The sequence below is a fragment of the Vidua macroura genome, chromosome 1, assembly GCF_024509145.1.
Source record: "Vidua macroura isolate BioBank_ID:100142 chromosome 1, ASM2450914v1, whole genome shotgun sequence".
NCBI lineage: Eukaryota > Metazoa > Chordata > Aves > Passeriformes > Viduidae > Vidua > Vidua macroura.
In genome coordinates this window covers 92,208,781-92,222,981 of record NC_071571.1, presented here as the reverse complement: position 1 = coordinate 92,222,981, position 14,201 = coordinate 92,208,781, and the positions used below count along the sequence as shown (strand labels likewise).

The 14,201-nt window shown below is 38.0% G+C and overlaps 1 protein-coding gene across 1 annotated transcript in view; it reads left to right on the top strand.

Annotated features, from left to right (window-relative positions):
• Nucleotides 1–14,201, top strand: part of ANKS6 (ankyrin repeat and sterile alpha motif domain containing 6) — a 43,999-nt gene that overhangs the window by 5,522 nt on the left and 24,276 nt on the right. The window contains 4 exon segments of the mRNA XM_053988303.1: nt 1,752–1,796; nt 3,494–3,698; nt 7,206–7,312; nt 8,744–8,892. Coding sequence (XP_053844278.1) covers nt 1,752–1,796; nt 3,494–3,698; nt 7,206–7,312; nt 8,744–8,892 — 506 coding nt within the window.

Below are 14,201 nucleotides of genomic sequence, written 5' to 3'. Positions count from 1 at the left end.
GATTCATTGTAGATATTTGCTCATGACCAGTCTCTTGAGGAGCAGACATCAGTTGATTACAGTACACAGAATCAGAGATCCATGGAATTCACTAGTGTCCATGTGTTTGCATGTACAGGATGTATGTGCAGGCAGAGTTGGGCTCATGAATCTTGAAAACCTTCTGTGATCATACAACTTACAATATTGAAGGATTCTGTTTAAGTGATGAGACTGGACTTGCTTTAAAGCAGATTGATGTTTGTCACCTCTGCTGAGGGGGAATTTCCATCAGCGGGAGGGTAGTAATTCATTTGGGCAGAGAGTGGAGTAAAAACATTATTCTTCCACACAAATTTCTGCATTGGTTTTTGACCATACTTCAGTCTCCTCCTAGCGCTGGAATCTTGAATATCCTGTGAAGAAGAAAATAATTTCTGTCATATGGAAGACAGGAAAAAAGGAACTTTTCTTCTGATCCATTGCTATAGATAGGGTGAATTGCCTCCTAGGAGAAAGCAGCTCTCTTAGCATAGTTGTTCTCAGTGGCAAATTCACTACCTGGAATGGCTTGAGTGTTAGCTGCCTTCTGTCCCTGTCCTTACTTAAGCTTACCCAGATCGCAGCCTTTCCTTCTGGCATCTTCTCATGGTCTCCTGCTCCCTGAAGCTGCCTCTCTTCCAGGGTTTTCACATGGCAAGAATGGAGCCTGTCCTTTCCTAAACTAGTCTTTTGAAATCTGTTTTACAGTGGTGAGCTCATGCACGCAGTTCCTTCTCTAGGAGCAGTTTCTGAATCAGGAGGAAATGTAGGACCCATCACTCTCTTTCCTGGTCTTAAAATAAAAGTTTCTTGGGAGTATTTTGGGCTTTTCAGCAATTGCTTTTGTTCAGCATATTAAGGTGACTTCCTTTGGAGTAAAGCTGTGAACATAAACCTTTTCTATATTTCATAAAGATGCCAGAATTGGGTTCACAAAATCTCTCAGCATCTTCTTGTTTTCCATAAAATTTTGTTATCCCATTGATTCTGTGGCAATAATTTGTAATAATTTGGAAGATAGAGGACAGTATTTTCTGGCATGAGTGGAAGGTGAAAAATACGTCACTTTTTTCGTCATCTTATATAGTGTCAGAGCACTGTTAAGTCATGTAAAAAGAATGATTCTTCACTCAAAATATTACAATTTGTAATAATTACAGTTCTTATTATGGGGATGGTTATCTGGGAGCTGAAGAATACTAATTCACAAGTAGCAAGCTGCATAGTTAAATTGACACTATTATTTTTGTGACCTTTACAAATTAACCTGGAAATACTCAAGAGGAAATAAAACTGGAGCAGCTTGTAAAACTCCTTTTGAGTCACCTTTCAAAATGATCCCATACAATTTGAGTGTTCACTGTTATACAGGGGATTTTACCAGATCACAGAACCATACTGTAATACTTTAGTGGATATTTTAGACTTCCAGGCAGGAAAAAAAAGAGTTTCCAAATCCAATTTCCTGATGGAGAATGGAAATTGAAAAGCCTATGCAGGTGCCTTATTATAGTTTCTAGCTTTTGCTCTGCTCAGAGAACCATACAGGTGACTCATTCTTCCCAAAGGTAATACAGAAGTTGTCAATGCTTTCTTTGTTCTTATTAAATGTGTGCCTAAACATATGTTTTATAGTACTTTAAATTTTTAATAGTTTTTAGTATAAAAATTCTACTAGAAATTTTGCCCTTTTTTTGGATTGCTAATAGAAATGTTTATATTTCTTTCAGATGCAGAAAAGAGGCAACCTGATGTCTTTCATGCATTGAAACTGGGTAAGTACTGCTATGATTCTTCCACCCTGTCTAGTTTTTCTAAATTCAGAGCATGTCTGTTTGCTAGCATGGGAAACATGATTTCTCTGTTCCTGCTCTTCTCATGTGAACTACCAAAACATTTTCCTAGGAAAGCCTCAAGTCTGTTAGATTTTCAGAATGATCTTGTGCCCTTCTTGTACCCCTATGATTTTTGAGATTTACAGATGTTAGTGCTGGGTGAGAAGAAGTATCATAGGATGGGCCAAATGAGTACTGGTCAGCACACTGAGTTTTGGTTTTTTTACTTGGCTATGGATGGCAGCACTGTTAAAAAAGCAAGTGATTAGGTTAAGCAGTGTCCAGGGTTCCAAGGTGTCTGTTCCAAGGGTTCTGGTGTCTCTGTAGGTTCCAGGGTTTCTGTTTAACAAAGTCTGTCCTCTGGATCTGTGTTTAAAAAGCCACCTGCTGTCTTTTACCAAATTGGAACATACAAAAAGTAGTTCTGTGCTTTTCTATCATTCCTCTTCCAAGAAATTAGCTGAGTGGCATTGGTGGGTATGAGTTTCAGTGAGTGCATTCAAGTGGATGCAGTGTTTGTATGAGATTCTGACCAACTTTCCAAGGAATATGTTCATGCCTGTGATTGACTTGAAAGCAGCCTATGCCATGTAGCAGTTTACCATTTGAAGGGTTTTTTTAAAGATCAAAATTTTGCATGGCAGTTGATGATTTGCTTCTTCTTGCCCCTGGTCCTGTGGTGGTACACACAGTCACAGAGATTTTTTTTTTCCTTCATCTTCTTCCTTGCTTTTGCCTGCTATAGTATATTAAAAAAACACAGGACATAGGTGAGCTTAAGCCCTCTGTTTAAGGTAATCCTGACTACCTCATACGTTTTGTAAAACAGTCCTACTTCAAGATTTAGAAAAAAACCCACAACCTTGTTGAAATATGTTCAGTTACATATTTCATACTCCTTTTTGTAATGTAGACAAGAACTCAAGTGACTAGCAGCTCCTTTATGTGGCAACCTGAAAATTAGATCAACTTTTAAAGAACTGTAAACATGACTAATGACAGCAAATGACTTTATTCTTGAGCAAGGAATAGGGAAGTTTTGTATTGGAGGTATAGTTCGAATACTGGAGGCAGAAAAAAAAATTTGGAATATAAGAAAGTTGAGCGCTGGAATAAACTCCTTGGGAGGTTGTGGAATTCTATCAGTAAAGGTTTTTAAAATCAGTGAACTATGTTTGTAAGAGGAACTTACTGGTCAATGTGAGACAGGGCATTATTCTACCTGTTAAAGGCAAGGGATGACCTCCACCACCTTTTAGAGTGCCTTTTTACCCACCTACTTTGATTTTGATTCTAAAATAGTTGATTCTGTGATTGCAGCCTGTGGAAATGGAACAGGGATCTTTGAAGGAAAAATTCATGGTGCCTGAGCATCATCAGTTTTCCTTGCATGACATCATCTTACAGCAATTTAGTTGAAATATTCCCTATTTGCGTCTTCACATGCAGGATGCACAGCAGTTTATACAGCCTTCCTTAGTCGTTCATTTCAGAAAATAATTCTTGTAATGGTATTGCACTGTAAGTGAACAGGAAGAGAAAATGAGGAAAATACAGTGCCTCATGCAATTTTATGTGTCCTGGAAAGATGTACTAATTAACTAACATTGAGGTTATGTTCTATCACTGTTTTGCAGGAAACTTTCAGCTGGTTAAAGAGATCATTGATGAAGATCTGAGTCAGGTTAATATTACCAATGTTGACGGTGCATCTCCTTTAATGATTGCAGCTGTAACTGGACAGCTGCCCCTTGTTCAGCTCCTTGTTGAGAAAAAGGCTGATATTGATAAGCAGGATAATGTTCATGGCTGGACAGCACTAATGCAGGCCACGTACCATGGGTAAGATATGTGCTGTCTTTGTGTCTAGCAGTAAAGAAGTTTAATTTTTCTTACATCCCAGTAGAAAAAATCCTTTTTGATACTGACTCTAGAAGCAGAGAGGTCTTACAAGAAATCAAGAGACTTGTGCCCTCAGTTTTTCATGACTTTTATACTGCCCTCAGCTTTCTGGAGGAGATCTGAATCACATTTTGATCACCACAGTATAAGAAAGACATTAAACTATTAGAGAATGTCCAAAGGAGGGCAACACAGATGGTGGAGGGCCTCAAGGGGAAGCTGTGTGAGGAGTGGCTGAGGTCGCTTGGCCTGTTCAGCTTGGTGGAGAGGAGTCTGAGAGGAGACCTCATTGCAGTCTACAGATTCCTCATAAGGGGAAGAGGAGGGACAGGCACTGATCTCTTCTCTGTAGTGATCAGCGACAGGACCCGGGGAGATGGCCAGAAGTGTCAAGGTGAGGTTTAAGTTGGATATTAGAAAAAGGTTCTTCGCTCAGAGAGTGGTTGGGCAGTGGAAAGAACTCCCCAGGGAAGTGCTCAGAGCACCAAGCCTGACAGAGTTCAAGGAGTGTTGGAACAAAGCACTCAGAGACATGGTATGACTCTTAGGGATGGTGCTGTGCAGGGCCAGAAGCTGGATTTAACAGTCCTTGTGTGTCCCTTCTAACTCAGGTTATTCTGTGATTCTGTGATATTTGGACTTGAGAATGAGTAAAGCATTTGGGAACCTGAAGCAAGCTCAGTAAGTACTGGGAACATAGTGCTCCAGGCAGTCCCCAGGTGTCTTGGTGCAGATTTCACCTTCCATCCTTTGATGTTTTTCAGTATTGTGAAGGATTCTATTACCCCTCCTGCCAGGGTTGTAAGCCTATATGAAGTTGTGAAACTTCAAGGCAATCAGCTTTCCACGTGCCAGATTTTCCAGTCATAAAATCACTCCCATGTTCTCCTATTCACCCTTTAGTTTTCATGGAGTTTTTGGAAGTGCAACCAAAATAATTGTCATTTTTTATAAAGCTCCTTTGTACATCTAAGTAGATGCTTAGGAGTCAGAGCTCAGAAATTGGCCTGGCTGGTACTTCACATGTGATATCCATCATATGCTTTACACTGTTTGAATACAGGATATTCAGTTTAGGAAGGTGAACTTTTCTTCATCGTTGGAGATAAGCCCTCAGCAAAGTGAAGGTACTCTTAGTGGTCATGCATTAATTGTATAAATGTAGGTATTCTGCACCAGATTTTTAGTCAGCAGTCTTGGTTACTATGTTTAGTTTAGTCAGCAGTCTTGGTTACTATGTACATACAACAAAGAGTTAAAATAGGAGGTCAAGTTGTCATTGCTTTGTGAAACTTTTCTGAAGTAGTTCTTGGGACCTTTATTGATAGTAGTGACAGATATTCCACAGAAGTGCACTAGGATCAGATTTTCTGGTGCAACTGTTTCACTTAGCAGCAGTCACGCCGCACATAGCTGGAATAGAAGCAGCCAGCACAAAGTGATGGGGCAGGGTTGCTGGCATGTCCCCTTGCTGGGATTCAGGTACTTGTTTGTGGAAGCATACACAAAGCTGAGTCCTGCATGTGTTCAGATACTGGCTGTTCAGTTTACTGGAGGACTGGGTTATGAAAATTCCTTTCCCTAATGTATCGGTCAGTCTTCATAGTATAAAACTTAGTTAGTTAATTTTGTTAACTATGCTTAACGTTTGAGGTAGTGGAATTTTAGGAGTCTTTGGTATTGTTCATGCTTAAGTAAAGCTGTCTAAAGGACACTGGCTCAGTGAAAATACCAGAAGGACACTCCAGTCCTGGAAATAAGGGTGTGACTTCTTGGGAACTTAGAGCTATCCATGAAGAATAAAAGATATACCTAATCATTCAAGATAATCCCAGCATCACAGCCATCTATGAAACCCTCTCAGCGTTGTCTGGTGTCATAGGTAAGTAATGACAGCAAGACTGACTCCAGGGACATCTGGATCAATAGAAGAGCTGCATGAATGCTGCAGGAATACAGTTGCTGTGCTAAGTTTTACTATGATGAGCAATCATAGTATGAGTGGAGGTAGTACACTTGAAGTGTACAAGAGCCCTGTGTGTAAAGCCACATTCGCAGTGCCCCAGTGTGGATGGAATACCTCATATGTATAAATAAACACTTATCCTTGTAATTCTATACTTTGCATCTGAGCCTTTTTCTTAGCATGGAAAGTTGCAAATTTTCATAACATCTGGAAATCTTTGGGCTCCACAGAGCCTCAGCTAACCCTTCCTCAGGACCACAAATAGTGTGAAGGTCTCAGGCTTGAAGGAGGGAGCAGGCAAGGTCTCTCGGAGCCAGAGGCACTAAAAAAATTGTATCTCTTTGTGCTCTCAAGGTGCAGGACTGGAAAGCAGGATGGAGGGATGATAGTTTTAAAGAAGAGTAGGAAAGCAATAGGAACTATGCAGAGAAGCTGTGGTGAGGATAAGCAGAATTTTTGTTAGAAGAGAGGAGTAACAACCGTCCTCCATTTCAGGTTGATTTTGTGTGGAGTGAGTTCAGGAGTGGAAATGTCATCTGAATAAGAAATCGTGCTCTGAAGTGGAAATGTTGAGATCCATTTTTCAGCTTCATTATTAGAATTTGCAGTTACCTGTTGGTGCTTGAGAATGTTTTTTCTCTGTGTTGCTGATGCATGTCAGAGTTTGATTTTATACAAGGTCAGTCACTGTTTAAGAGTTTTAATATTAAATATATTTTCCCTAGCTTTGTTGTCTGTTCAGTTATTTCATAGGCTGAATTGAAATATTGTTTTTAACTCACATGGCAAGTCCTGCTTATTTACTCAGGTGTATCAGAAGGGAAAGGGGCTAGCTGGAACAGGATGGTGAGTGTCTTTTAAGCAGTGTCTTTTAGCTTTGTGGAGATTTTTTTGGAGGTGTTTGTGTTGTTTGACATTTAATAGTGATTGTTTTTGCATTTTAAACACCTCAGGGAAGTGATAATGTGCCTTCTCAATTATAAAATTTATAGCTGTAATTAGGTGAAGTACTGTCTGAAGTTTATAAGTTACCTTCAGTCAATTTGGCTCTTCTGTATGCAATTTCTTAATGTGCAAGTTGTGAAAATGAGGTTGCATTGAAGTATTAGTGATGGCATATGATGACTACTGAAATGTCCTTTGTCGTTCCATCTGCTTTTCTGCCCTAGGCATTAATTTCATTGGAAGGGTGTTTAGCAGCATATTGCAGTCACTTCCAAAGGATCAGTTTAGGAAGCTGACTATTCAGATTAGGCTTTTATGGCTAACTTTCTGCATGTTGATTAATGTAATTCGTACTGAGTAAACATGACTGACAAAGGACTTGTGGGAGCTTTTGAAGAGCTTGTGAACAAATTTTACACTAAGTTAGGTGTAGGATGTGTTTCTCTGATTGAGAAACAGTGTTAGAAAAGGTTGCAAATGGAGTTCTTTCTTTACTTGTTCTTTAATATGATCAATGCCTTTTTCTTCCCTTAAAGGAACAAAAATGTTGTAAAGTATTTGTTAAATCAAGGAGCTGATGTTAACCTTCGTGCAAAAAATGGATACACAGCTTTTGACCTGATAATGCTGCTGAATGATCCAGGTATGCTATTTGAAAATGCTGTGGAGAAATGTGCAGTATAAACAAATACACATTCCTTCCAATCTAGAAAATGTATTGCAGTTGCTAGGAAGTATCCTTTTGTGTCTAGGCCAGACTGGACCAAGAAAGGACACTGTCTGAAAGTGGTGGGGTTTAATTGGTTAAATGAGTGTATACATTTATGGGATAGCAGATTTTGTGCATTCCTCTTGCCTTTGGTTCTGAAGATGCTTGAAAACTGTGCTGTTTGTGTCACCAGAGCCAGCTTGAGTGGCATTTGATTGTAGGGGCACTGGTATTCTGTAGTGTCATTTGCACAGAGCTATGAGCTGGAGCTAGAAATTGCCTCTTTGAAAAGAGCAGCAAAGAGACAGGACAAAGAGAGCACAGTAGGAACAGAAGTAGGGAACCTCTGGCTCAACCTCCAGCCTAACCTGTAAAGGCTGAGAATAAATCAGCCTCAGGTTCAGGTTGTTTGTGTGGGAATGCTGTAGGACAAGGCAGCATGCTTTGGGGAGGCTTGAATGAAACACATTTAGGTTTTGTTGCAATTTGTTTTACATAAATAATTTGTTATTGTTAACCTTCCTTGGTACCTGAATTGATTTATATGAAGCCAAAACCCATTACTGCTAATGAAGTCTCTGAATTTACACATTATTGTGGTCTTGGTTACTAGCAGATTGTTTTCTCTGTCAAAAGTAGATCACTAATAGTACAACTTTTTAGACAATAAATACAGAGAATTATTTTAGAAGTAACTTCTAAAATGATAAACAGAATAGTTTGTCTTGCTACTTCTTTCTCTCTCGTTCAGTTCTCTCCACCTTTCTGAAAATCCTACCTTGTACAAAATGCAGATATACAGAATTTTTTTTTGCTTTCCTGTCTCCTGTCATGCTTGTTCTTTTTTCGTCCTCTTACTTTTTTCTTACTTCTTTTTTGTCCATCTTTTTCTTACTGTTTCTTTTCAGTCCCTTGATTTTCCAGGCTGAACATCTTCTTTCTCTTTGGGATTTACTTTTGAACTTCTTTTCTGCAACCTACGCTTGAAGAAAGAATACTAATTTTTCTCTACTCTCTTCTGTGCCAGGTGAGAAAAGGGAACATCTCAATATTGTTCTTGACTTGTACAAAGTGTGAGAGGAGGCAGTTCACTTGGTCACATATGACTGATTCTAGCCGGGTAGCATGCTTATTTATATTGATGAATACCTTTAGAGAGATGATAAGACTGCAGCCCAAATTGTGGGGGGAAGGCATGGGAAAATAGGTCAAGAAAGAAAGAAGGTTTGGGGGTTCATCTGCTTTGTGTTTGAGAGGTAGATCAATTGCTACATATATGGGATTTGCAGGGAAAACGTCAGTGCATCATTTGTAATTTGGGAAAACAAAACAGGCCAAACATTATCTTAATTTGCTTCCTTTTAGATACAGAGCTTGTAAGGTTACTGGCATCAGCATGCATGCAAGTAGATAAAGATAAGAATAAACTGAACAACAGGTCATCTCTGCCTTGTTCCAGAAGTAGGCAATCCTTAAATGTCCCAATGTTGCCAGATGACAAAGGAGGCCTAAAGGTAAATATATTCATTCTTGATAAAAACTCATTGCTAATAAGTGTTTTGGATCTCATATGTAACTGGGTTTGTTGGGGAGCTGTGTGTCTTTCTGAATTCCTTGTTGACAGTGTGTTCTGGTTTTGTGGGGCATAGCATGTATTCAACTTCCTTTTTGTCAGGTGGCAAAGCAGTGGGAAAAGTTAGCATTGAAGCATTTCAGTGCCTAGAAACAGATCTCATGATTAAGTGGCAGGTACCATGTTCATAAGTTTGGAACTCAATTTCCATTATGATCTTGCTTTTAAATATGGACAGAGAGTAGATTCCTTCACAGCCATAAATGGTAACAGGCTGTTGACATTGACAATTAAAAAGATCATAGCAGAGATTTTGATATGAAGAGTTGTGGAGGAGTGTGCGCTTCAGGCTTACATGTCATCTGGCATGCTGTATCCTTAACTCAGAACTGATGGTGGTCCAGGAGGAAACAACATGGAATTAGAATAAATGTATGCCAACTAAATAAGGATACTGCAACTTTCACTGACTGTTTGCAAAAGAGAAGGAAAAAGAGTTAGTTTTGTTGTTGTTGCCATTGTTGTTGCCTATTTCCAGGCATTAGTTTATTTAGGTGAATAATCTTTAATTATGTGTATGTATGGTGTACCTCAGAATTTCCTGGAGTCCATGATGTTATCCCTTAAGTATGAATATTACCAGGATCTTGAGAAAAGTCATGTTAATTTTCAGGCTATTTTTGACAGGAATATTAAAGACCATTTAAATTTCTGCTTCAGCTCAAATCTGTTTTGCAGTTTTAACTATGAAGGAACATGTGGTAGTTGTCATATGATTATGCTATTATTCAATGTGATACAACTTCATTATCAATTTAAATGGACCTATTTTATTTAGATGGGAAATTGTCAGAATAGCTTTTGGCTTTATGGAATACAGATGAACAATGGATTGGATTGCAACCCTTGCAGTGTTACGACACAAAGGCTTAAATTAGGGTCATAAAAGATTGTGAGGTGAAAAAAAAAAGATTTGCCAGTGATAAATTTATAGACTGAATTACTGACACGAATTTAATATTCTGGAATATTTTGAGTATTTGGCCTCAAAACTATAGAATATTACAGTGCTTAAAAAAAATCAAACTTTTTTTTTTCAGCAGAAATTGTATTCTGTATAGTTCTGTAAAAAATACAATCTGTAAGCCTATGTAATCCATTCTTCTATCACTTCTTAATGCTTTACTAATCAGCCTGTCTGACCATGAGTATCTTACATATCTTACTCTTCTTATAAATACTCAAAAAGGGTAAAAATTATATTTTCAGATTTTCTGGCTGGAGGGCAATGTCATTACAGTCATGTCTCTTTGGGCCAGCATGTGAAGAGAGGGCTGTGGTGAGGGTACCTCTCCTGGGATTTGTAGCAACAGTGTTTCCGTGCTGACAACTGCTCTGTGGTGAGCTGGAACTGTAAACAAAAGATACTTATGGGAACTTGGCCAGTACAGCTTTTTTTTTTTTTTTTTTTTTTTTTGTCTAAATCAGTGCAAATGACTGTGTGTGGGGTCTGCAGGATCATGGAAATGTAAAAGTGAGAGGGAATTCATGAGGCTTACTTGCCTACTTGCCTTAACATCAAGAGACAGAATAAATATGCCAAGAACATCTTTGACAGATGTTCAGTTCACTCTTCTTTCACTGTGGTGAAGAAGAGCCCCTGATCCCATGGTTTCTCCATCAGCACCCAATTCCACTGCTTGATGCTTTTTTGGGTCAGAATTTTTTTATTTTGTGGCCCATTAAATTGATTGAGTCTTGTTCAATGGTCACCTTCATTTTTATAAGAACTGTATAAATGCTTAGAGAACTGTCATATTCAATCTTTTTTTTTCCTAGTCTAAACAAAATCGATTAATGCAAATTTCCTTGTTTATATGATTTGATTCCTAAACTTTTCACTATTTCTAGTTTATATGTTATCTGTCAAGATGAGGATTCTGAAATGAGTGGCGAGATTCTGACCAGGGACACTTAGTTGCTTACAAAAACTACATCACAGATGTGTTTCCTGTTACCAGTGAAATTCACTTTTTTTTTTGTGGCAGCAGTAACACTGTGTATGTATACTTAGTTTCTGCTATGTTGTGACTGATTTTTTTTTTCTTTAGTACACCTTCTTTGTTCCTTGCTTTTTTCCCTACATTAGTACACTTGATTTTTTCTTGCATGCCAGCTTGACCTCTACTGAAAAATGTCAATTTGGCAGTGTTTAAATTTAAGAGTGTTAAAGGTGCTTGCAAAACTGTCTAGATGGATGTCTTCCATAGACTGGGGAAAAATATGTTGTGTTTCATTGTTGTAGTTGTTAGTGAACATTCCCAAACTTATTGTACAAAGTATGTTCTCCCAATTTGAGATCAAATAATTCACAATTTGTCTCATTCTTTGGCTTTGGTCTTTTCCCTTTATTAATTTTACTTGAACCATATTTTTCTCAATTGTTTGATGAATGCTATATGAAATAGCAGTAAAAGCTTTAATAAAGTCAAGCTGCATTACAACTTTTCCTCCCTTCTGCTCACTTGACTGGTTACTCTGTCGAAAAGAGATTCATTTGGTAGAGTTTATTTTCAACAAACACATGCTGGCTGTGTATTATGAGCTGTGATGACATACGAAGTTTTTTCAGTTATGCCTTTTCATGGTAGGCATTTTGATCAGTAAATTTTCAGATTTTCCCTTTTCAGTGATTGTATATTTGTCTTTTGCCTGATTTCTGTAACTTCTTCCATACTTTTTACTGAAGATAATCAATATTTATTCAGAGATCATGTTGCCTATAATTGACCTGGGGTAATTTTAATCAATATTGTCTGGTTCTAATTTGTGTAAGCTCATTTAAATACCCTTACTCTGTTAAGCAAATGCACATATATTCCTGCCTTCCTCCTGTTAATGGTACTCATACTAAAATACCTGATTAAGGTAGGCTGCTTATGAAGTTTTTAAAAAAATAAATGCTTTTCAGTCTCACCTCTTCTTTGATCACTTTTGTCATTAACTGGTAGACTTTTTATTTTGTGATGTATTTCTTTTATTTTTAATTTGTGCACAGTATTGGCCCCTGTTCCTTTATCTGCTGATAACATAGTGGATATTCATTATCTGATTCTTCACTTCTACCACACAAGAACTGTTAACTGCTTTGTTTCTTACCATTTCATGGCCTCTGTGTGAATCAACACAGGTGGGTAACCAAAGCAACCACCAAGCCACAGCTGAAATGCAAGGCGAAGATTTATTTTGTTACCTCAACGACAAGGCTGGGTGCCAGAGACACACAGGGATCCAGGCTCCAGTAGGCTTAGTTCATCCTATAACTAAAGGCTTCGGGTGTGGCTGTGAGAGTGTGTTACCTCTACACAGGAATTCTACTTCTCCAGTCAGGCAGATGATGAACAACACTAGGCATAATAAATGGAGTTTTCCACACCTACATTTTTAGCATTCCCAGCTGAAAGGTCACTTTGAGCAGGAGCCCTTCTCTCCTCCTATTTGATTTTAACCCTTTCCTCCCAACAGCCTCAAAACCAAAGTTGTCCCTTTTCCGTATGCAAAAAATGTATTTCCTTTTTTTTTCTTCCTTCCTGTTCTTCTTCAGCAACCTACCTTCAGCAAGTTACACTCTCAATGTCAGTATTAGAGCAGTGTGAATTACCACATTCAGTTTCTATTTTAGATTAAAATTGTTTGAGGGCAGAGATTTCCAGTTCTCCCCCATACTCTTTTATTCCTAGCATTATTACAAATGTCTAAGGTATTTCTGAAATGGCAACACCATTTTTCTAGTTCTTTGATACTGTTGCCTTCTCCCACTGCTGCTGGATTTCAGCCTTTTTATAGACACTATTTTTAACGAGAAATGAATTTTTGTTCCTGAATTTTTGAATTTTTGTTACTGAATGCCTCAGTCTATTTAAAGCCCTTTATTACAGCTTCTGTACATGTGTGATGTGGTAGGGGTATGTGGAGAAACTGCAAACTCCTACAACAGCAAACTAAAAACTCCAGAGATAGACCATCATACTGTGAACACCAGAAGATAAGATGAACCTCTCCAGTGTCATTACTTTCTTGTCAGAGAGCAGTGGTTTTTTGTCTGGCAACATAGTGGCTGTATTTATTCCATTTTGGGGTATTTTGTGGTGTGAGTGTATATTCAGGGAGCAGAAGCACTGTCAGTAGGAGTAACAGAGATGATGGGCAGTTAGAAGTGATCTTTCTTACAGAAGCAAGGTAGCTTCAGTGACCAAAAGAAAGAAGTGCAAGTACTCTCTTTTGTAAGCTCATTGTACTCTGTGTTAAAACTAGAAGAACTTCCAGTTCCTTTTGGAAGGTGAATAAATGCTGAACTGTGGGGTTTATTGCTTTCTCAGTGCTATTTGTCTCTCTTGCCTTTTTTCATCATATCTTTGTTGCTGAAAGTAATGGAAATCTTTATTAGTTGTGACACCAAAGAGATACAGAGGTCTGAGAACTCTATACATTATTAATGCTCTGTGCAGATCTGAAATGTTTTTAATAGTCTTCTGCTACAAGGATTAATATGTAGAGGATAAGTATAAGAAAGTTGCAAAGACATATATCAGTGAGTAGTTGAAAAATATTAAATGCCAAGAAGAAAGGAGAGTATGTATTACGAGAAGGGGTTGTTACCTAGATTTGCTATCACCTAAAGCTACCCTGATGAAGTTGTAATGTTCTTCTGTAATGTTATTTTAACATTCGTTTTTTTAAAAAGTGTTCCAGAAAGGGAAGGAGAAACTTTACTAAGGAATAATCAGAGGATACTTACAATCTGATTTACCTAGAAGTGACATAATTTTTGATGCAAATGCCATAGGTTTTGTATAGTCTAGAGAAATATCTTGCTAAAGACTTGAAGCAACTTGGACTATCTGCCTGTAAAAATATGCAAGTCTGTGAATATTTGAATAAATTTTATTTTGAGCAAAGTCCTTTTGCATAACAGTTTCCACGTATGTGATATCTGTATGGATGGAGGTTATAGGTACATAGTCCTAAGGTTTATGTTGTTTTCACAGCTGCTATTTCCTTACCTTAGTCTTTTTCAGTTTATAGTCTTCCCAGTCTGGTTAAATTATCTGTATAACATCACTGTATGGATAGTTTGACAGAAATACTATCAGAACTCTTCTGGTTTGCTACTGATTTTGAAAATCTTGGCAAGAAGCTTTGATGCAGATTACATAAGCTCATATGCACACCTCTAAAAAGCAGAAAATA